The following is a 23,652-nucleotide window of genomic DNA, read 5'->3' on the forward strand; positions in this document are numbered from 1 at the left end:
GGCTCTAAGGGCCGAATGGCCTACTCCTGCACCTATTTTCTATGTTTCTATGTTTCTATAAAAGCAGAATAGAAACAGGAATGTTGGAATATTCAGCAAATCAGGCAGCATTTCTGGACAAAGACGCAAACTTTTGTTAACCTGAAATTTTAATTTAATCTGCCTGAATTATTTATTAAATCCACATTGTGACTTCCACAACAAACTATTTTTTATATCTTGTGGCATATTTCATATTCCAAGGTACTTTATAAGAGGGTTATCAAACAAAATTTAACATTGGGTAGCAAATTTCAGTTCACAATCACAGCAGTGAAGATAAAGCCTTAGACCGATGTAATTAAAATATCATAGAACATAAGTAGGAGCTGGAATAGGTCATTTGGTCCTTTAATTGTGCTCTACCTTTGATCATGATCCTGGCTATTCTACCTCAGTATCATTCCTCTGCACTCTCCCAATATCTCATGATCCTCTTAAAAATGCAGAAATCTTAAAAATGCAGAAATCTTGTTAATCTCTGTGAATGAACTCTTGACTGAGCTCCCTCAGCCCTCTGGTGTACAGAATTCAAAAGATTCGCCAACCTCTGTACACAAAGAAATGTCTCCTCGTTTCTGTCCTAACCAGCTACCCATTTTTTCTAATACTATGAAATTCCTGATTCTTGACTCCACAACCAGAGTAAACATCCTGCCGGCATTCATTCTGCGGAGCCTCGTATAATTTTTGTATGTATTCATGAGATCTCTTCTCATTTTTCTGAATTCACGATCATACAGGCCTTCTTTAACTCAATCTCTCTCCATACAACATACTCAACATCCTAGCAGGTGTTAATGAATCTTTGCTGCACTTCCTCTATGATTAATATACTATTTTCCAGGTAAGGAGACAAATACTGTGCACAATACTCCAGGTGCAGTCTCATCGCTACAGTACGATTTATTTTACTCCCATAATCAATTCCTCTTGTTATAAAGGCCAATTTACAATTTGCCTTCCCAATTAGTTGCTTCACCTGCATTTTGACTTTCAATTACTCGAATTCAAGGACAACTAGATCACTTTGAACATTAATATTACCCATCCACATGATTTAAAAAAAGATCTGCTTTTCTGTTTTATGCCAAAGTGAATTATTTCATTTTTTTCCATATTATATTCCAACTGCCATGTTCTTGTTTACTCAAGTTGTCCATAATTCCCCTTTAATGCCTCTTAACAACCTCATCTCTGTTGCCCCTACTTACAATCCAGTAAGTTTTGTGTCACGCAAACTTGAAATATTTATTCCCAAATTGTTGATGTAAATCAGGAATAGCTGGGACCTAACTAAGCACCAATTTCTGCAGTAGCCCAAGCACCCCAGCCTACCCACCGAGCCAGATCCATTTACTTTCACTCTTTGTTTTCCATCCTGTAAAAAACTGTCAGTACACGTCAGTAGATTACTCCCAAGTCTATATTTTCTAACCATATTAACCAACCTCTTGTGTGGGATTTAATCAAAAGCCTTCTGAAAATCCATATCCATATCCACCCATGCCTTCTTATCTCACCAACTAATCACATCTTCATAGGCTTCTGGTAGTAAATTGGTTTAACATGTTTTTTTCTTTCATAAGCCCATGCTGCCTCTGCTCAATCTTGTTAGTCTTTTCAACCCTTCACTGTGTTTGAGGATGATCAAGATTTGAAAAGTGTAAAGGTATGAGGCTTAGAGGTAAGTCAGGAGTGTACTGGAATAGTTAAGCTTCGAGGTAACAAAGTTGTGAAATAAAGATTCAACAGCAGATGATCTGAGTGGGATAGATTCAAGTGACCTACAGAAGTAGAAATAAATGACGTACATTTATAGTTGGACATTCACTAAATCATTCATTAATGTCCTTGCCAAATAGTTTAAATCTTTCACTGTGATAAACTTTGCTGCTAAGTATATTATGGACACAACGGTTTTCTATTATTTTTTTAGGGAAAACTGATTTTTGGCGCAATGCTTGCGAATTATTGTTATTTAATTAGTTATTTCCCGCTGCCTCCTCCCCACTGAACTAATCTCCCATCTTTCTCCACCTCTGCATTGCTCTATTCACCTGTCCTTCTAATTAGATATTATTTCACAATAGTCTTGGAAGCGAACTCATAGGCAAATACATTCAACTACAGAGTACCTGACATTTAGGGTAAATGACATAAGTTTGCAAGTGGCAGAAGCACAGATACAACTTGTTTGCATTTTGCCTGTTCAGCCTGTTAGGAATCCCTCCAATCAACCTAACAAAACTTATATCTTCACCTTCTGTCTGAAGAAGGGACTCGACCCAAAACGTCACCCATTCCTCCAACATCTGAGATGCTGCCAGTCCCGCGGAGTTACTCCAGCATTTTGTGTCTATCTTCGGTGTAAACCAGCATCTGCAGTTCCTTCCTACACCTTCTCCAGTGTTGGTTTAACATCTCCCAGAATGCAGTGCCTCTTTGAAGTCTCCAACTCTAGATAACGTGTTTATATGTGTGAAGATGCAACACATGTAGTGACTGGCAAATGCTGCTGTTCATTGTAATACCTTTCACTGTTTCACTGTGGACAATGTTGCTGTTGATCTGTTCATTGCAAGCTCCCACAAATCGCAATGGAATAATGACTGCGTAAACTGTATTTTAATTATTTTGATTGAGAGATAAATATTAGGCAGAGCACTTGGGATTACACCTCAACTGTTCTTAAGAATAGTTCTACGGGATCTTTTACATTAACCTAAGTGAGCACAGAAGGCCTCATTAAAAGAAGCGGAACTCCAAATGTTCAGCACACCCTCAGCACTGAACTCCATTCTAGGGGCACAGTGGCACAGTGGTAGAGTTGCTGCCTGACAGCATCAGAGACCCGAGTTTGATCCTCACTATGGACATTGTCTGGGCGGGGTTTGTACATTCTCCCTGTGACCTTGTGGGATTTTTCTGGGTGGTCCGGTTTCCTCCGTACAGGTTTGTAGGTTAATTGTCTGCTATAAATTGCCCCTAGAAGGGTTTTGGCCCGAAACGTTGCCTATTTCCTTCGCTCCATAGACGCTGCTGCACCCGCTGAGTTTCTCCAGCACTTTTGTCTACCTGTACGATGTAAAAGTGAGTTAACACCAGAACTAGTGTATGGATGATCGATGGTCAACATGTATTCTGTGGGCCAAAGGGTCTGTTACCATGCTGTATCTCTAACTAAACAAAACGTGTTCGAATTTATGAACGTTTCAACAAAACTTCATCCTGCCCATGAGTTACCACTAATGATGCCAATTCCGATTCAGATTCAATTTTAATTGTCATTGTCAGTGTACAGTACAGAGACAACGAAATGCAAAACTTATAAATTCCAAAACTTATATGCTTCAATGTCTCTTCAATAAAGTACCAACACAGGTTACAATATGCAAAACCTGTGACAGATAAGACATTGGCACCAATAAAATATATGACAGCTCTGCCAGCTCCTCTCTAAAGAGCACTTTGTACATGGGAAGATATATCAGAATACAGTAATACTGGAAATGTGATCGTTTCAAAAACATCAAATAATTAAAGTGATTAGATTTGGGAGACAGAAGTGATCTGTAAATTGATGTGGGAAAATAACTCCCTGGCATTGATTTGCAGAAAAGAAAGTGATATAATATTGACGCAGTTGGTACCCTCTAGTTGCTGACGGTCTCATGTGGCCACACCACGCCAGTACTGGCTGTGTTCACAACGGAGAGAGAGGTGCACATTGTCAAATGCAAAAATATGATTTCTTTATGCGAGGACGGATGTTTGGCAAGGAAACCGCTCGCTCCCCAGCTGCGTGGCAATTCTAAGAATTGAAAAAAAAAATTGCAAGATTTGAAACAAAATAATGTTCCTCCGGTGCGGCAGCTTTAAGCGGAGCTCGCATTACACGACTGTGTTGCAGGATTGTATAAAAACAGGAGGGAGTGTTGTGTAGCGGTTGCAGCCGCGGGATCTCATGTGTTGCACAGGGAGAGAGGAGAGCGGCTCTTTCTCAGCACCTCCTTGATACCATGCGGTGTACAGGGAGAGGGTGATGTGGACCATCCAACTCCTGGCTGTGGCTCTGGTCGCTACCGCCAGCCTCCCGTCTTGCAAGGGCTGGAGTGGAGAGGACTTCTTCCTGCATCCCAACGGCACTTCTCTCAACTTCTCCTTGGCTGCCTTGGAGTTGGGCTCTGCCCCAGGCGCTGTCAAGGCTAACGGTGCTATCGGCCAGGGCAACCAGTGCAACATCACCGTCCTGAGGCTGGTGTCCACCTCGCTGCTGGCCCGCTGGGATCGATCACTGGGCTTCCACTGCGACGTGCTTCTCTTCACCACCAAAGCCAATGCCAGGTCCTTCTTCTCGGCGGCTTTCAACAGGGTCTTCCCCCCTCTGATCATCGACCATGTGGGGGTCGGGGGCGCGGGGCAGCAGGAGTTCAAACTCTGCGTAGGTTGCGGGCAGAGGCCACGCAAGAGGAGGACAGCCCTTCAAGGGCAGCAGGTCAACTTTTGTTGCCTGGACTTTAGCCTGGGGGAGTTGAGCTGGGACAAGGGCTGGAGGCTCAACCGCAAGCCCATCGAATCCACCCTGGTGGCTTGTTTCATGACCATGGTGATCATCATTTGGAGCGTGGCTGCACTGATCTGGCCGGTCCCCATCATCGCAGGCTTCCTACCCAACGGCATGGAGCAGAGGCGAGGCTGAAGTTTGCCGTCTTGCCCGCTCAACTATGCACGGACGGACGGACGACCGGGAACCTACCGACCTCTCCCATCCAAGGAAAGTGAGCAACAGGCATCTATCTCTCCTTGTCTGCAACTACACATCTGTGGCAGCGCACACACATCTTGGTGGCACCGATGACAACGAGATTAAATCCACAGAAAGAATGAAGCTTTTGTTTATACAAACGGTGGCACAATTGTCTTTTGTACTCGCACTTACATCTTCTGCAAGTTTGACGAGGGTTTGGAAGGGTCGGAGCAGCCTTTCTAACAGTTAAACATGTATACTTTTATTTTCTGGAGAATACAGGTAATAAATGTAAGCTTTAAGTAATGTGACATTCCATCGATTTGCTGCATCTCGTCCTATCGAGATTTGGGTAAGAGCATGATAATTTTCATTGGCAAATTTGTTAGGCTCCGGGCGATGCTTGTCGGAGAATCTGCTTTTTATTTTGCAATTCGTTTTCTGGTCAAGCAACTCCATTACAAGGCAATGCCCATCACTGCCTGGTTACTGATCATTCAAGCACACATAACACGTAACTATCATATGGCACTGTATGGCATCAGCAGTTTGCAAAATTAGCTCTGGTCATGCACCAATTAATTTGTGTTTATTTATTTTTGTACTGGTGCTCGCTTCAATTCACCTCCATTGGAGTAGATGAAGGAGCATGTTGGGCTTGTTCATAACAGCCTTTCCATCTCATCACTAAAAAATGGTTTTTGAAATTTGTATTTGGAAAGAATTTGACCAGAGCTTTTGAAGTTGTATGAATTACATTTAAATGTGTTGATTTTTTATTGGATAAAAGTATTTGAAAACATAATACCGAGTGGATTATTGACCCTCTGTTACAAACACTCCTTCCGTTCCCAACCATGGCTGTCTGTGATAAGAATAGGGTTACCACATTTTCAAGATGTGATTATAAATCTCCACAGTTTCAGGCAATGTGTTTATGGTGATTTGCAAAAGAACAGGGATATGGTGAATTTATGTTATCAGTTATTTCTGAGCAGATTAAATAGGAGCATTCAAAAAGATTCGGATAAATATCTTTAGTCAGAGGGTGGTGAATCTGTGGAATTCAAAGTCAATGGATATTTTTAAGGCAGATTCTTGATTAGTACGGGTGTCATGGGTTATGAGGAGAAGGCAGGAGAATGGGGTTGCGAGGGAAAATAGATCAGCCATGAGGAGGATGCTAGGAGGCTGCAAGGTGACTTGGATAGGTTGGGTGAGTGGGCAAATGTTTGGCAGATGCAGTATAATGTGGATAAATGTGAGGTTATCCACTTTGGTGGTAAAAACAGGAAAGTAGACTATTATCTGAATGGCGGCCGATTAGGAAAAGGGGAGATGCAACGAGACCTGGGTGTCATGGTACACCAGTCATTGAAAGTAGGCATGCAGGTGCAGCAGGCAGTGAAGAAAGTGAATGGTATGTTAGCTTTCATAGCAAAAGGATTTTAGTATAGGAGCAGGAAGGTTCTACTGCAGTTGTACAGGGTCTTGTTGAGACCACACCTGAAGTATTGCGTACAATTTTGGTCTCCTAATCTGAGGAAAGACATTCTCGCCATAGAGGGAGTACAGAGAAGGTTCACCAGACTGATTCCTGGGATGTCAGGACTTTCATATGAAGAAAGACTGGATAGATTTGGCTTGTACTCGCTAGAATTTAGAAGATTGAGGGGGGATCTTATAGAAACGTACCAAATTCTTTAGGGGTTGGACAGGCTAGATGCAGGAAGATTGTTCCCGATGTTGGGGAAGTCCAGAACAAGGGGTCACAGCTTAAGGATAAGGGGGAAATCTTTTAGGACCGAGATGAGAAAAACATTTTTCACACAGAGAGTGGTGAATCTCTGGAATTTTGTGCCACAAGGCAGTTGAGGCCAGTTCATTGGCTATATTTAAGAGGGAGTTAGATGTGGCCCTTGTAGCTAAAGGGATCAGGGGGTATGGAGAGAAGGCAGGTACAGGATACTGAGTTGGATGATCAGCCATGATCATATTGAATGGCAATGCAGGCTCGAAGGGCCGAATGGCCTACACCTGCACCTATTTTCTATGTTTCTATGATTGAATTGTGGAGTAGACTTGATGGGCCGATTGGCCTAATTCTGCTCCTAGAACTCATGAACTTATGAATATCTAAAGGGATATTCCCTTCAGAAAGGCATTGGCTTTGTGGGAATGGGCCAGGAATTAGACCAACTGAATTGATCTTGTAAAGAACTGAAAATGGTATAATGGACCAAATAACCTGTGCTAAAACATGATGGTGTCTGTGTATCTATTAATACAGACTTGGGGGTGTTGGAATAAAACCAAAGTTCCTATCCTTATTCAAAAGTGCAAGGTGATTAAATGCATCATTTGCTTGGATTTGGTTGTTGTGTACCTTAAGGAACTACTGGTACAGTTTAGAGCTTCTGCACAGGACAGGGATACAAGTCACCACACTACTGGTGATTGTGAACCAACTGCCAAGAAAGAGGTATGAAGCCAAAAACCACTATGATCTGTTATCATGGAATTCTGGGTTTTGCAGCTACAATGAGTGTTAGGAATGTAGGCTTGGCCTCCACTTAATGTTTTGTTCTCCAGATAGAACAACAATGTCAAAAGTACAAGCAAAAACATTCCTTAGCTAATGCTAAATTCAAAATTCTAACCAGCTGGAAAGCTATGGTTGAACGAATGTATGAACTCTTGGAATGCCTTTGTATTTAAAGGGTAAAGAATCCTAAGACCCTTGTGCTTACATTGTGTCAGTTGGCCTTTTGGTACAATATTTTTGCATTTCGTTAAAACTACCCTGATGAAATTTAAAATGCTTTTCATCAAATAGCGATTATTAGTTTTAAATCAAAGATTGATGTGTTTTATGTTACCAGAGGCATATTGGATGCTGGACTGGGATTGAGGACATAATGGACTTGCCTATTCCCATGTACCTCCATAAACATAACATCACAAAAGACTGTCAGCTACATAAGATATCGGGCCAGCAGTTGGCCATAGGATCCCTTGCACCTGCTTCACTATAGACGTCATACCTGATCTGCTAATTGCAAATACTCTTCTCCAATTTTCGTGTCCAATGATTTCCCCAGTGTTCAAAAATTCATTGATTTCAGACATAATTATATTCACAGTTTCTGGACAGAGAAATCCAATTATTGCTGCCATGTTTCCATAGCAAGACTGTTGTTCTCCCATTTCTCTTACAGCAAAATACAATTGTGAATAAGGTTGCTCTATGTGCTTATGCTTCATTTCCTGAATGGCAGTGAAGCAAATGTTTATAATATCACATCTGCTCTCATTTATTGTGCCACATTAATCCTATTTGTCTATGTCAATTGCCTATTCAAATAGAGCAAGTGATTTGGTATGTTGTTTGTATCCCTCACTCAACATAACTACGTCAAATTATATAGTCATCACAACATGATTGTTTGTGGCTAATTTCCGTATATATTGGTTTCCTGCTTCTGACCATGAGAAGTTATTTCCATCTGATGATAAAATACTTTAACAACATGTGAAATAAATGTGCAAATGGCTTGTGACAATAGGAGATTTCCTTTCATTTATTTGGCAGGAAAATACTCATGCTTTTTACCTTTTGATTATTGTAAAACTACAATACATCCTGAATTGCATGATTTGTCATTTTCACTTGGATCTTTACATTTCCCAAAGTGCATGTTCCCAAAGTTCAATTTGCACAGGGTACTTTGACTGTAATTTAAAGAAGCGCGTGGTCAAATTTTGACAGTGAATGTATGGAGTATGAGATTAAAAAGATTTCCCGTGGGCAGTACCATTGGATCAGGGGGCAGCAGGAATATGGAAGTGATGACAACTGACCAGTCAATTCCTGAACATTGTGACACAAAGTGCTGGACTAACTCAGAGAGTCAGGCAGCATAGAAACGTAGAGAAACATAGAAATTAGGTGCAGGAGTAGGCCATTCGGCCCTTCGAGCCTGCACTGCCATTCAATATGATCATGGCTGATCATCCAACTCAGTATCCCGTACCTGCCTTCTCTCCATACCCCCTGATCCCCTTAGCCACAAGGGCCACATCTAACTCCCTCTTAAATATAGCCAATGAACTGGCCTCAACTACCCTCTGTGGCAGAGAGTTCCAGAGATTCACCACTCTCTCTGTGTGAAAAAAAGTTCTTCTCATCTCTGGAGAACATGGATAGGTGACTTTTTGAGTAGGATGAAGGGTCCTGAACCAAATTGTCACATGTCCATGTTCTCCAGAGATCTGCCTGACCTACTGAGTTACTCAGTGTCTTTGTGTCTTTTTGTGTATACCTGCACCTGCAGTTCATTGTCTCTACATCCTGAAACAATGTGGAATGGCAATGTAGGTGTTATGTTGGTACCTATTGTGCCTATGGTGTTTTGGGCAGCATCAAAGCACTTCCATTCCTATTGGTTTACAGTAAATCTTTCAATAATCCCCAGCAGTGTTTGGATCTTTCAGCTAGACTTCCCCCATGATTCTTCACCATAATGTTATCACAACCTCATTTTTACTTGGCAGCAGATGTCCACCACGAGGAACTAACTTCTCTCTGAAGCATATGGCCAGTCCATTCCCAATGTCTTCATATCTTTACAATGATGAATAAGTACAGTTTGAATAAATCTTCAGTTTGGTTTTAATATTGTGCGTTGATACTATCCAGTCTACATTTAAGATCTGGAAGTTGTTTGTTGCTTTGTTGGTTCTGTTCCAGTTGTCATGGATTTTTAACCATTGGGTCAATGGTGCTTCCCAAGTATGTGAAATTGTGAATTAAGTTCAAATGTGATTCCGAACCTGCACTGGTCACAGTGGGGCAATGTTGGGTAATAACGCGACAAGGTATAGCACTGAATGCCATGATCGTTTGTAGTTCATCTTTCGACTGACTTTGTTGGAATAATAATCAAACAGTCTGCAGATCGGACAGCATCTGTATAAAAGAAACAAAGTTAATGATGTAAATCAAAGACATTTTATCAGAAGTGTGACACAGAAAAAAAAACAAGTTAGTTTAAAGTTGCAGAGAGGGTGGGGGAGGAATGGACAGGGCAAACAGAATATTTGTGAGAAGGTGTTAACAGGGTTGGCATGGGGATATGTTGTAAAGGTCATCCAATGGAGAGGTAAATGATCAATCTCGACCCAAAACGTCACCCATTCCTTTTCTCCAGAGATGCTGCCTGTCCCACTAAGTTACTCCAGCATTTTTGTGTCTCTCTTTGGTTAATGACGGCAGTTAGAGAGAGAGAACCTAAACAATTCTTCCCCATTTAAGCTTCTTGTACTCGTATCTGAAATATGAATGCACCTGCAATGACCACAGCATCATAGTTTCATCAACCAGTCCAGATTCTGATTGTCTTCACCCATAATATCCCAAAACTGGAAAAAGGGGAAACTGTTTTTCAGTCGCTTCAGGCTCAATAAAAGGAACGCAGGTAGAGGAACACAGCAAGTCAGGCAGCATCTGTGGAAGGAAATGGACAGTTGAGGTTTTGGCAGAGACCTTTTATCACGACTGAAAAAGTAATTGGCAGATAACAGGGAAGAGAAGGTGAGGGGAAGGGGAGGGAAGGGGAGGGTGGAGATAGTGACGCTGGAAGGTGCTAAGCGGAGAACAAAAGACTCTGGAATTTATTAGAAAGAAAAGTGAAGAATGGAACTGCATTAGGGATGATGACAGATGGGAACAACAGCGGGAAGGGATTGGTCAATAATAGGGGGAGGATGGGATTCAGTGGGAGGAGTGTATGGGTAGCGGGCAGTTGGAGTAGGTGGGAGAAGAGAAAGAAACTGGGTGATTGGGGATATTATGGGTGCATGTGAGAGGACCAGGATAGATAGAAGAAGGAAAGGGACAGAGCAGGTGAGGGTTACCTGAAATAGGAGAGTTCAATGTTTGTGCCATTGTGTTGTGGACTATCCAGGAGGAATATGAGGTTTGTTTGTCTAGTTTGTGTTTTTCTGCACCAGGTCAGTGAAAGAGGCCAGCGAGAGGCAGATTGGTGTGGAAACGGAAAGGGAAACTTAAATGGTTCATTAATTGGAGCGATGTGGATGGTCCCAATAGACTAGCCTGTGTTTGGTCTCAACAATGTAGAGGAAGACACATCAAGAGCGCTGAATGCAATTGAAAGATTGGAGGAGGAACTGGTCTACCTGGAAGGGTTGTTTAGGTCCCTGAATGGAGGTGATGGAAGAAGGGTAGGGACAGGTGTTCTGCTTTCTGTGGCTTCAGGGGGAAATGCTTGGGAGATGAGGGAATTAGTGGGGAGATATGTGTGTTTGTACTATTTGTGTTTCAATCTGTGGAACTTTGTTCTCTGTATCCCCGTTTCTTCGGGGCTTCTTTGGTTTCTATGGTTCACTTAGTGTCATCTTTTTGTTCCTTCTGCAAAGCACCCATCATTGCTACGTGTTTAGAATGCTGCCACTTTGTCCCACTTGTTGATCTCCTCAGCTGTTTTTCCTCCACTTTATCAAGGACTGCAAGTGCCCCAAACCTGTGCAGCTTCCTTTATTTCAGAGGATTCTGGCTAATCACAACCCCTATGTCCATAGTTTGGTGGATCCACTCTTCTCAGCATTTGTCTAAAGGAGATTGTCATCAGGTGGTGGTCATTGCAAACCGCACCCCATTCGCACTTCTCTGTAAATAAGCAGCACCGTCGGCCGTTGATCATTATGTAGAAACATAGAAATTAGGTGCAGGAGTAGGCCATTCGGCCCTTCGAGCCTGCACCGCCATTCGATATGATCATGGCTGATCATCCAACTCAATATCCCATCCCTGCCTTCTCTCCATACCGCCTGATCCCTTTAGCCACATCTAACTCCCTCTAGCTACAAGGGCCACATCTAACTCCCTCTTAAATATAGCCAATGAACTGGCCACAACTACCTTGTGGCAGAAAATTCCAGAGATTCACCACTCTCTGTGTGAAAAATGTTTTTCTCATCTCGGTCCTAAAAGATTTCCCCCTTATCCTTAAGCTGTGACCCCTTGTTCTGGACTTCCCCAACATCGGGAACAATCTTCCTGCATCTAGCCTGTCCAACCCCTAAAGAATTTTGCACGTTTCTATAAGATCCCCCCTCAATCTTCTAAATTCTAGCGAGTACAAGCCGAGTCTATCCAGTCTTTCTTCATATGATAGTCCTGCCATCCCAGGAATCAGTCTAGTGAACCTTCTCTGCACTCCCTCTATGGCAAGAATGTCTTTCCTCAGATTAGGAGACCAAAACTGTACGCAATACTCCAGGTGTGGTCTCACCAAGACCCTGTACAACTGCAGTAGAACCTCCCTGCTCTTATACTCAAATCCTTTTGCTATGAATGCTAATATTTGGAGAACATCGGGTCAGCTCGAGGTGTTGAAACAATGCTCCAATGACAACTTCATTGTTCATATCACAGGGATCGACAAGCTTCTCATTTTCATTCACAGTGCCACATCCTTGCCTTCCCATCACTCTTCCATTATTTGTGTTTTCCTTACTGACCTTGGCATTCGGGCCTCCCAGGGGAATAGTTAGGTCATGGCTTGACACTCTCTCTAATTTGCACTGGCGGTGTGAAGAAGTATTTGCCATTTGCTTCATCATCACTGTCCTTTGCAGGTGTGTGGCCCTGAAACTGGGAGATGTTGCTGCATTTCCCCTTCAGCCAAACACTAATCGATCTGTTGCTCAAAGGCTTCCCCTCAAGCAGGGACTCTCTCCTCAAAAGGTGTTGCCCATGACTTCACTCACAACGCTGTTAAACATTCTGATCGATTCCATCCGTGCTCACTAACATGGGGTTTATAGGTTGTAGTGTCTCTTCTCTGCTGTGACCTGAATTAGTTTTCCTGTTGCAAAACATTTTTTTTGATATTTCTCTTGACATTGAGCCATTTCCGTCTCAGGCTATTAACGGCCTTTTGTCTTTCACTGCTGGCAGTGGGATGAATCATTAACCCTGAAGGCTCAGCGGTAGTTTATTTCTCAGCTGCTGTTCCTGTACTAGGAGCCAAAGCCCCACCACTGCAGGCTCTGGGGATCGTTACCATGTGCCAGCTCTTCTTCCATGGCAAGGCAAAAACACACAGGACAAAATGCTAATGTTACTGGGTTAATAGTCATAGAGCCATGCAGCACAGAAACAGGTTCTTCAGCCCAACCAAGCTCCCCCATGCTCACTAGTCCCAACTGCCTTCACCATATTCCCCTAATGGGACTCTCCCACTTTGGCGACTTTTTAGGCGACTGCAGGAGACACTGAGGTCACCACAAGTTCGCGGGTGATTGCTGGGGAGTCGCCTTCATGGTCGTGAGGAGTTCCCGCATTCTGGTAACTAGTCGCGGGCCCATTATGGTCGCCGTGAATTTTTCAACATGTTGAAAAATTAGCGGCGACTAGAATGAAGCCGCCCTGGAGAGTAGCGAGAATTCTCGGTTGCCAGGAGGTCAAAGGTTCTCGGAGGGTCTGGTAGGTTGTAGTCGGTGCTGACCGGTGAATTTCATTGGCTTATTGGGGGGAAAAAAGGTAAGCAGTAGTTTTCAGAACCAAGGACAATCGACCAGTAATGTTAAATCTCCGCAGAGCTTCGCAGCTGTGTATCTCTGGTTTCTTAAAAGTTGTCTCCATTCCTTCTCCCCCCCTCTCCCCCCTCTTTTAAAGGACTTACCGTCCACTGTGCTTTAGCCGTCATTTTACAGCGCCAACCTTCCTGTTCATCACGGTGTGTGTCTGTTTAACCTTAGCTTTGCACCGTATGGATTTTTTTAGACAGCGCTCCCTCCGCTTGCCCTGTCCCCTGCCTGCATAACGGGCTGGTGAAGGAAGCGATGTGTTTGTGTGTGTGTGTTCCACTCTGACAGTTGCCGTTCCAGTTGTCCGTTTTTCAGGTGACTGCCGGCAACTTGACAGTCGCCTGCAGTCCACTGAAAAATCGCCTACGTGGGACAGGCCCATTAATCTTTCCTGTCGGTAAATCTGAAGGCTTGCGTAAATTCTCCAGAAACAGGAGTTCAAATTCCACCATGATACTGAGGAATTTATCTTCAGTGATTTAAACAACTAGAAGTAGAAAGTTGTAATTAGGTACTTAATGACCATGAGACTAACAGGGTTTCCAAACAATATAAGAAACAAGAGGCGGCAGAAGCTGGAGTCTGGGGCAAAGAATTTGGCCAAAAAAATGACCTGGTTCATTAGTGATTTTGGAGATGGAAATGTTCTCTCCATCACTGGTGACCCCATGAAACATGGTTTATTCATACGTGGTTTCTGATATGGGGACCAGCGTGTCATTCAGTTCTACCACAATTGGCCAAAAAGATAAATTATGAATACATTGATCAGGACAATGAAAAATACAAATGAATGATAACTAAACACAATCCTTTATCAGTGGGTGCAGCTTTTCTGTAGGAATTGTAGTTTGTGGACAGAAGGTTTTGAGATGGAAATGATCACAATGCAACAATAGAAAATAGAAGTTGTTGGTTGTTATCTTCTAAGTTACAAAGCAAACTGCAATCTACTGGGTAAACATTGTTATAATTGTAATAACAATTAGATTTTAGTAGGTTATGAGTGAGAATGTAATTTTGTAATTCGGCTATAGAGACATGCCATCACAAGCCCCAAGATACATTGTACTGTTCCAGCAGACTGATTAACATCTTCCACATCTGTCATCTGTGTTACAGTCAAATTAAATTTCCATCCTCACTGAAGAGAAAATTTAAAAAGTTGTTGTATAATTTGGTAGTAAAACCTGCAATATTTAAAAAAAAAGGTAATATCTAGCTTACAATTGTGCAATAAAATATCAACATTTACAGGATCATTGCTGCAGAGTAATATTTGCAAATCTTTACTGTTCTGTAAAACCTTCATCTCTAATGTGCAATATTATCTACTTCCTGACAGTACAGTAGTTTACTACATTGCACCTATTTTCCACTTGTTTACTGTTTATAAATTCATAACCTTTAATGTTCGTGTGGTCTGTATTCAGGTCCCAAGAATTGGGAAACTGCCAGCAAGATATTCCAGTTGATATTCTGTGACGAATGAAACATTTTATAAAGGAGAACAATATTAAGGGATTTTGGCAGAAATATTAAAGGCAAGGGATTTGAAGATCTGCTCATTCTTGCAATAATGTTTAATTTCAAGTAAATGTTTTCAGGGAGGGAACCTGACTAATATCACTTAATGATAATAAAGTACACATCTCACATTACTATGATTGAACATTAAACATTTCTTTTAGGTAGCAGGTTATGCCAAATTCATTTTGTGTTTGCTTTGAGGACATATTTTATTTCCAGATGGGAATAATGTAAACAATGCCTGAAACATAGGAATGTTCTGTAATTCAATGGCAACAACATATTGGCATCTGATAATGTTGATCCAATCGTGAGTGGATCAACAGGAAGAAGCCGGGGACTCACAAGCCGACTCACCGTTGCCGTCGCGGAGCTGGCCGAGACCGGAGCGGTGGAGGAACGCTGCTGCTGCTGCTGCTGCTGCTGCCGATGCCGCTGCTGAGTCGGGGGCTGCTGCTGCGGGTCTGCGGACAGCGGCGCCGGGAGCCCGCGGCTCCCTGGAGAGAGACCGCTTTTCGGGGCTCCTGCAACGGAGAATTCTCCCGCCCGAGTTGCGGGGTCGAAGAGCTCCTGGAGCGGGGCCTGACATCACCGCCCCGCGCGGCTGGAATGGCCGCGGGTACTTGCGAGCGCACACCGGGGGCTCCAACACCAAGACCCAGTGTGCGACCTTGCACCACCCGGCGTGGCTTCAATGGCCGCGGGACAATCGCCATCGCCAGCCGGGGGCTTTGACTTTGACTCTGACATCGGGGGGGGGAGAGGGTAGTGGAGAGATAAGTTTTTTTTTTTGGCCTTCCATCACAGCTATGTGATGGATGTTTATGTAAAATTGTAATTATTTTGTGTCTGGGTCTATTTGTGTGTAATGTATGGCTGCAGAAACGGCATTTCGTTTGGACCTCTAGGGGTCCAAATGACAATTAAATTGACTCTTGACTCTTGAGTGGAAGTAGAATAACTTGGATTTATAAATGCTCTAAATGTGGCAAGAACACGACTTGCCAAACCAGATGGAGACATTTTTGGAGAGGTGACAACATGTCTGATCAAAGATTACACAAAAAAGCTGGAGAAACTCAGCGGGTGCAGCAGCATCTATGGAGCGAAGGAAATAGGCAACGTTTCGGGCCGATCCCTTCTTCAGTCTGATCAAAGATGCAGGTTTTAAGGTGCATCTTAAATAAGGTAATCAAGTTAGAGAGGTGAAAAGGTTACAAGTAAAGAGGCAATTAAATTTAGTTGAGGAAGACCCAAGAACTGGAAGAGCATGAGGATTTGTTGAAGGACGAAAGGCTGGAGGAGATCACAAGGATAAAGAGGAACAAGACTATGCATAGAGGCATTTAAAATCTAGGACACAATTTTAAAATGGAGGCATTGCTTAAGCAGGATCAGTGTACGTGACCAAGCAGGGTAGTGAAATTGTGTGCCATGGGACAGAGACAGCAGAAATTTAGAGGACTACATTGATGGAGTAGAATGAGGGAGATTGCTGAAACAGTCAAACCTGAAGGTAGCAGAGGCATGCATGAAGGTTTTTGCAGTAGGTGTATTGGGGCAGGGGTGGAGTTGGGACACATGCCAGAGGTCAAAATAGGTGGCCGCAGTGAGAACCTGAACAAGATGCCACCAAGGTTACAAACAGGCTGATTCAGGCACAGACATAGACACAAAATGTTGGAATAACTCAGCGGGACAGGCAGCATCTTTGGATAGAAGGAATGGGTGACGTTTCGGGTAGAGACCCCTCTTCAGACTGTATTAGGAGAGAGGAAAACAGGGAAAAGGATGGGTGTGTGAAAATGAGACATCAAAGGGTATGAAAATCAAGCAATCGTAGAATAGATCATTGTTAGGTTGGAGAAGGTGACAACGAAGCATAAAGAGATACAATTCCTACTCAAATGGTCCAATCCCTCCCTACCTATGTCCAAGACACCTCGTGTGTCTCTTCAAGCCCCCCCACTCCATCATCTATGGATATTCAATCATTCTATACCTCCATCCCAAAGCAGGAAGCTCTTAAAGCCCCCAGTTTCATCCTTGACTGCAGAACCAGCCAATTTCCCTCTACCAACACTCTCCTCCTGGTCCTTGCTCTTTACACCTTCTCCGACTCCTCCCACTTCTTCCAAACCCAAGGCATAGACAATATGGGCCTATATTGCATGGGCTCGCATGTGCCCGCTATGCCTGCCTCTTTGTAGGGTACTATCCCCAAACTCTTATATCCGCTACATTGATGATTGCATTGGGTCTACCTCCTGCACCCTTGCAGAACTCACGGACATCATTAACCTCACTACTAATTTCCATCCTGCACTCAAATTCACGGACCATCTCTAAAATCTCCCTACTGTGTTTTGATCTCACCACTTGCACCACAGGAGATAGACTATCGACTGACATATATTATAAACCCTCAGACTCCACAGCTATCTAGGCTACACTTCTTCCCACCCTGTCTCCTGCAAAGAATCTACCCCCTACTCCCATTCCTCCATCTACGCCGCATCTGCGCCCAAGATGAGGTGTTCCATACCAGGACATCTGAGATGTCCTCATTCTTTAGGGAACAGGGGTTACACAATTCCATCATAGATGAGGCCCTCACAAGGGTCTCCTCGATATCCCGCACTCTGCTCTTGCTCCCCCTCCCCCCAGTCGCCACATGGATAGAGTCCCCCTAGTCCTCACCTTTCACCCCATCAGCCGTTGCATACAGCACATAATCCTCTGACATTTTCGCCATCTCCAACGGATCCCACCGTAGCCTCATCATCCCATCCCCACCCCTCTCCGCTTCACACAGGCTGTTCCCTCTGCAACTCCCTGGTTAACTTCTAACTTCTCACCTAACCACCCCCTCCCCAGGTACCTTCCCCTGCAACCACAGGAGATGCAACGTCTGTCTTTATAACTCCTCCCTTGACTTCGACCAAGGACCCCAAAAGTTTTCTCAGAGGTTCACTTGCACCTCCTCCAGCTTCATCTATTTTATCCGCTGTTCCAGGGTTGGACTCCTATTATTCGGCGAGACCAAAGTCAGGCTAGGCGATCGTTTCGCTGAACACCTCTGCTCAGTCCGCCTATACCTACATGATCTCCCATTCTCCTCCTCCCATTCCCATATTGATCTTTCTGTGAGGGGCAGTACCTCATATTCCACTTGGGCAGCTTACACCATAGAGGTATGAATATTGAGTTTAACTTGAGGAAACCCTTGCTTTTCCTCTCTTGCCATCCCTCCCTCTCTAGTTCTCCTAACAGTCCGACTGTCCCCGATTAAAATGGTATCTCTATGTTTCGTCATCACCTTCTCCTAGCTAACAATGATCTATTCTACATTTTCCTTGAACCTGATCCCCTTTGATGTCTTATTTTCACACCTTACCCTCCCTCATCTCTGTCTCCCTCTCCCCTAACTCTCACTGAAGAAGGGTCTCGACCCAAAATGTCACCCATTCCTTCACTCCTGTGATGCTGCCTGTTCCGCTGAGTTACTCCAACATTTTGTGTCTATCTTCAGAGTAAACCAGCATCTGCAGGTCCCATCTACACAGGAACAGACATGTAAAGGAAAGCAGCAAAGTCAATAGTCAAGGAACAACATTTATGCAGCTAAAGGATTATGAACATTACAAAGGAATCTAACTGGGATGGTTATTAACATATTAGATACAACGTGGGCCTTTTAAATGTTTGCCATTAAATCACATAAACAATCCTTTCAAAATAATGTGAGGGTTAATGCAAGAGATGCTCACACACATTGCGGTTTCAGAGGGGCTGACACCTCAGTGACTAATTTGGCTGTGAATCTAAAGCAGAATAGACAAGGTGCTAATTGCCTCTGCTGCAGTCACTGATGGCAATTAACAAATGTTTGAAACAAGAATGTTTAAACCAAATGTTTAAAACCAGAAGATTAAACAAACATCGGTGGAGCAGATGAAATAAGACTAAAAGTTATTTTATCTATCCCAACTCACAAAGAAATCCTTTCATTCGGTGGTACATTGGGAAGTTTGGAAATGGGAGAAGTGTATTTTGCAGGCCAGAAGGACACTTTTTGACAAGTTAATTAAGGTAATGGAGAGGAAAATGCTGTTTCCCCCACAGGAAATATTCCATGATTCAGAGCAAAACTGGGAAGGAAAATTGCTATGCATTAAAATTTAGATTTGTGAACTTCATTTGATGTGAATGTGCAAAGGGCTAGAGCGGAAGACAAAATTGATCTGCCTAATGTCAAGCAACAAAGACCTTTCTATAATTAGTTATTTCATAACCGCAGGACATCCTAAGCTCTTTACAGCCAATAGAGATACATTATTGTGGTAATGGCCATTGCAAGCTTCCCAGATGTAGTCTGCAAGGGTGAATATTTATTTCCCAACTCTACATGACACCCACCTAAGGTTATTTTAGAGACCATCATCTTGCTGGGAGTTTGGAGTTTGTTGTTCACACTGGATAACAAACTAAAATTGCCACCATCAGCAGATGTTCAATTTTCCTCGACCAGACATGTGATGTCACTGGTTAGGTGAAGGGTTGCACTATTGAGTAGAAAATTATTCTTGCATCTGTCAAATATTGATTCGGTACCAACAAGGCCCACGAGATCTGGGACACATTCAGAGGGCCTTCTTTGGGTTCTCCATTGCAGCCAGGTGTACATTGGAGTAAGAGCAGACATAAGTGGTTTGGGTGTGCGACCAAAGGGGAACCCAATCTAAATTAATTTGATTGAAGGAGAAATGGCAACATGGACTAACGAGGCATTTTCTGGTTACAACTTTAGATTTTCTTCATTTACATTTCACCGTGGCTGAGACATGGTTAAATGGCTCTTGGCAGCTATCTTTGGAATCGTATTACAGCAATATAGTAAGGAGAGCTTTGAATGTAAGGGAATGATTGAGACAACTGGTTATTCTATTGTGTAGGAAGGAACCGCAGATGCTGGTTTACACCAAAGATAGACACAAAATGCTGGAGTAACTCAGTGGGACAGGCAGCATCTCTGGAGAGAAGAAATGGGTGACGTTTGCGTTGAGACCTTTCTTCACACAGAGAGTCGGGGGAGAGGGAGTCATAGATATGAAAGGGTAAGATGTGAAAATTGTTAGCTTTTATTGTCTTGGGAAGATGCATTAGCCACTTGAAGGAGACAATATATTGCATAAGCAGCATACTTATTATTTTAATGATTTGCTTCTGAATTGTGGTCAATTTTTAATGTAGTTCGTAAGACACCTAATTTGTTCTCAGCAAGCACCTGCAAATAACCAATCATGGCAAAATATGTGTCTGTGAAATTGGTTGAAAGATAAATCTTAGCCAAGACTCCTGGGATAGTTCACTTGCTCTTTTTTTAAAAAAAGCCATTATTTCCTGATGTCCCATAAATGATAAACAAGGTGCACTTTACTCAGTTTAAGTAGAGACACAGTGGTAGAGCTCCTGCTTTACAGCACCAGAGAGCAGGGTTCTATCCTGACTATGGGTACTGTCTGTACAGAGATTGTATGTTCCCCCAGTTACTGCATAGGTTTCCTTCAAGTGCTCCAGTTTCCTCCCATGTTTCCAATAAATTCCAACTTTGATGACTTCTATAAATTATCCCTAGTGTTTAGGATAGAACTAGTGTATGGGTGAACGCTGGTCATATGGACTCGTTGAGCAGAAGGACATGTTTCCCTGCTGTATCTCTAAATTAAACAATACGATTACGCAAAACAAGTGCAAGTTGATGATCAACAGCCAGTTACCTCATTCTTTCCTGCAAGGTGAATCAGAATCATGCATATGGGAATGTTGCTCATAAAATGAACCTTGAATAATGCTTAAAAGAACATAGACAGGATACTGTGGCACAGCAGTAGAGTTGCTGCTTTACAGTGCCAGAGATCCGAGTTTGATCCTGACTACGGATGCTGTCTGTACAGAGTTTGTACGTTCTCCCTGTGACCGTGCGGGTTTTCTGCTCCAGTGCTCCAGTTTCCTCCCATATTCCAAAGACTTGCAGATTTGTAGGTTAATTGGCTTTGTAAATTGTCCCTAATGTATAGGATATAACTAATGTATGGGTGCTCGCTGGTCAGCATGGACTTGATGGGCCGAAGGTCCTGTTTCGACTGCTATACCTCTAACTTAAACTAACGACAGGAAATGGATCGTGCTTTGTGCTTGGATTATTTTTAGCTGACCATAAAAACACAATGAAAGTCATCGTAATTGATGTACAGTGATGGGTAAGAATAAAATATATACAAGGAAATGTAGAAATAGGACCACACTAATCCATGAGCCTGCTCCACCTTTCAGTGGGATCATGGTTACTCTGATCCAACTCCTTATACCTGGGAATTGAATTGAATTGAATTGAATTGAATTGAATTTAATTTAATTTAATTGAATTGAATCGAATTTCCTTTATTGTCATTCAGACCTTTCAGTCTGAACAAAAATTTCGTGCCTGCAGTCATACATACAATAATAGACAACAGAACAGACAGTAAACACAAATTAACATCCACCACAGTGAGTCCACCAAGCACCTCCTCACTGTGATAGAGGCAAAAATCTTAGGGCTGCTGTCTCTTCCCTCCTCTTCTCCCTCTACGCTGAGGCGATACCCCACCGGACGATGGTAAATCAGTCCCGCGGCTCACCGAACCCCGCGAACGGGCCGGTTCAAACACCGCGGCCCGGGTGGTCAAAGCTGCCGCCCTCCAGTCCAGCGGACGCAGCTGTTGACGACGTCGTCCACTGGCCCGCGGCCGAACCCCGGACTCAGGCCGCCGCCGCCAGAATGCCGTCTCAGCCACCGGAGCACCGTTCCAGCCCCAGGCCGGGTCGCTCTCACATGAGCGTCTCAGCCCCACGCCAGGCCGCCCCCACGGGAGCGCCGTTCCACCCTCTGGCTGGGCCGCCCCGACGGGAGCGCCATTACCCTCGGGCTGGGCCGCCCACCCGGGAGCGTCTCAGCCCCTCTCCAGGCCGCCCTCACGGGAGCGCCATACCAGCCCCGAGCTGGGCCGCCCTCACGGGAGCGAGCCCAGGGCGAGTCCTGACAGGCTGCCTCCGGAACCTCGAGGTCGCCAGCTCCGCCATTAGGCCTCAGCGCAGACGGAGGCAGAGAAGGGGGATACGACAAAAAAGTCGCATTCCCCCGAAGGGAGAGACAGCAAACCCCGTTTCAACCCCCCCACATAAACACAACCTAAAAACCTAAAAAACCAAAAACTTAGCTAGACAAAACGAAAGAAACGACACAAAAAAGTAAAAACAAACGGACTGCAGGCGAGCCGCAGCCGATCACCAGCGCCGCCACTTCCGGATTGCCCCCATATTCCTTTATACTTTTGATTACCAAATGTTTGTCAGTGACTGATTTTAAATTAACAGCTGACAACCTCATTTATTGGTTGCAAAAGAGAATTACAAACTTCTACCAGATTCAAATTAGTTTATTGTCCAGGGTACAATTAAGTTCCATATTGGCAGGCACGGTAACATGATAATGATGGATACAACAACATGCTGCAAACATTGTCGTGTTATCTGAAGTAGTGCAGAAAAAAACCTAAAGTGGAATAATGAAGACACAAACGAGGTAGAGTTTAGAGTATGCGATAATACCCTTGGAAAGATGCTGTGAAATAGTTCAGGAGTCAGATAGCAGTGGGAAAGAATATGTTCTTTAGTCTGTATATACAGGTATTCAAACTCCTTTATCTTCTCTGAGAAGGTAGAAGAGAGAAAAGGGAATAGCCAGGATTTAATATATTCTTGACAATACTGCTCGCTTTCCTAACACAACACACTGTGAAGATGTCTGAAGAAGGGTTTTGGCCCAAATCGTTGCCTATTTCCTTCGCTCCATAGATGCTGCTGCACCCGCTGAGTTTCTCCAGCATTTTTGTGTACCTTTGATTTCCCAGCATCTGCAGTTCCTTCTTAAATACTGTGAAGAAAGACTGGATGAAAGGAAGTGACGAGCTGTGTTCACCTCACTCACTGCAAGTTCAGGAGGTCGGGACCTTTCTTCAAACAAAGTGCTGGTAGAATTCAGTGGATCAGGGTGGGGGAGAGGGGAAATAAAGCAGGAGGAAGACAGGGGCAGGGCAAAGCCTAGCAGGTAATGGTTGGAGCAGACTTTTTCTTTGCGAGGTGTCTTGGGCATAGGTAGGGAGGGATTGGACCAGGGGGGATAGGATGGAGTCCAGGTATGTGTAAATTAATTCAGTGGGGGCAGGAACAAGCAGAAACAATGGGTCTGCCTGGGCAGTTCTGTCTATGTATTTTGGGGATAAGGAGGTCTGAAGAAGGATCTCAACATCCATCATCCATTACTTCTATCCAGAGATGCTGCCTGTCCTGCTGAGCTATGGGCCTGTCCCACATTGGCAATTTTTTGGGCGACTGCCAAAATATTTTCAACATGTAGAAAAATTTTCGGTGATTGTGGCAACAGTTTTTGCTGTCATAGGTACTGTCATATGTTGGCGATAGATGTCGTCGGTGAATTCCATTAAAACTAGTTCCTGGCAGTCGCCTAAATAGTCGCCTAAGTGGGACAGACCCTTTACTCCAGCGTTTTGTGTTAACCTTGAGCAATGGATGGATACAGGTGAGGGCCACTTTTGATAACCAGATTGTTGGAGAAAGGCCGGGGATGAAAAGGCAGACGGTGTGAGAAATATGGA

The 23,652-nt window shown here is 43.6% G+C and overlaps 1 protein-coding gene across 1 annotated transcript; it reads left to right on the forward strand.

Moving 5' to 3' along the window:
- The first annotated feature begins 3,378 nt into the window (after nucleotides 1–3,378).
- LOC129711255 (transmembrane protein 158) lies at nucleotides 3,379–5,617 on the forward strand. Its single transcript, XM_055658784.1, has one exon. The coding sequence runs from the start codon at nucleotides 4,085–4,087 to the stop codon at nucleotides 4,739–4,741; it is 657 nt and encodes a 218-aa protein (XP_055514759.1). The 5' UTR covers nucleotides 3,379–4,084; the 3' UTR covers nucleotides 4,742–5,617.
- The last annotated feature ends 18,035 nt before the right edge of the window (nucleotides 5,618–23,652 follow it).

Source organism: Leucoraja erinacea, chromosome 2, assembly GCF_028641065.1.
Source record: "Leucoraja erinacea ecotype New England chromosome 2, Leri_hhj_1, whole genome shotgun sequence".
In the NCBI taxonomy this organism is placed as follows: Eukaryota; Metazoa; Chordata; class Chondrichthyes; order Rajiformes; family Rajidae; genus Leucoraja; species Leucoraja erinaceus.

Excerpts from the sequence above, each read along its gene's own strand:
- LOC129711255 (XM_055658784.1), top strand. The coding sequence starts at position 4,085 with ATGTGGACCATCCAACTCCTGGCTGTGGCTCTGGTCGCTACCGCCAGC.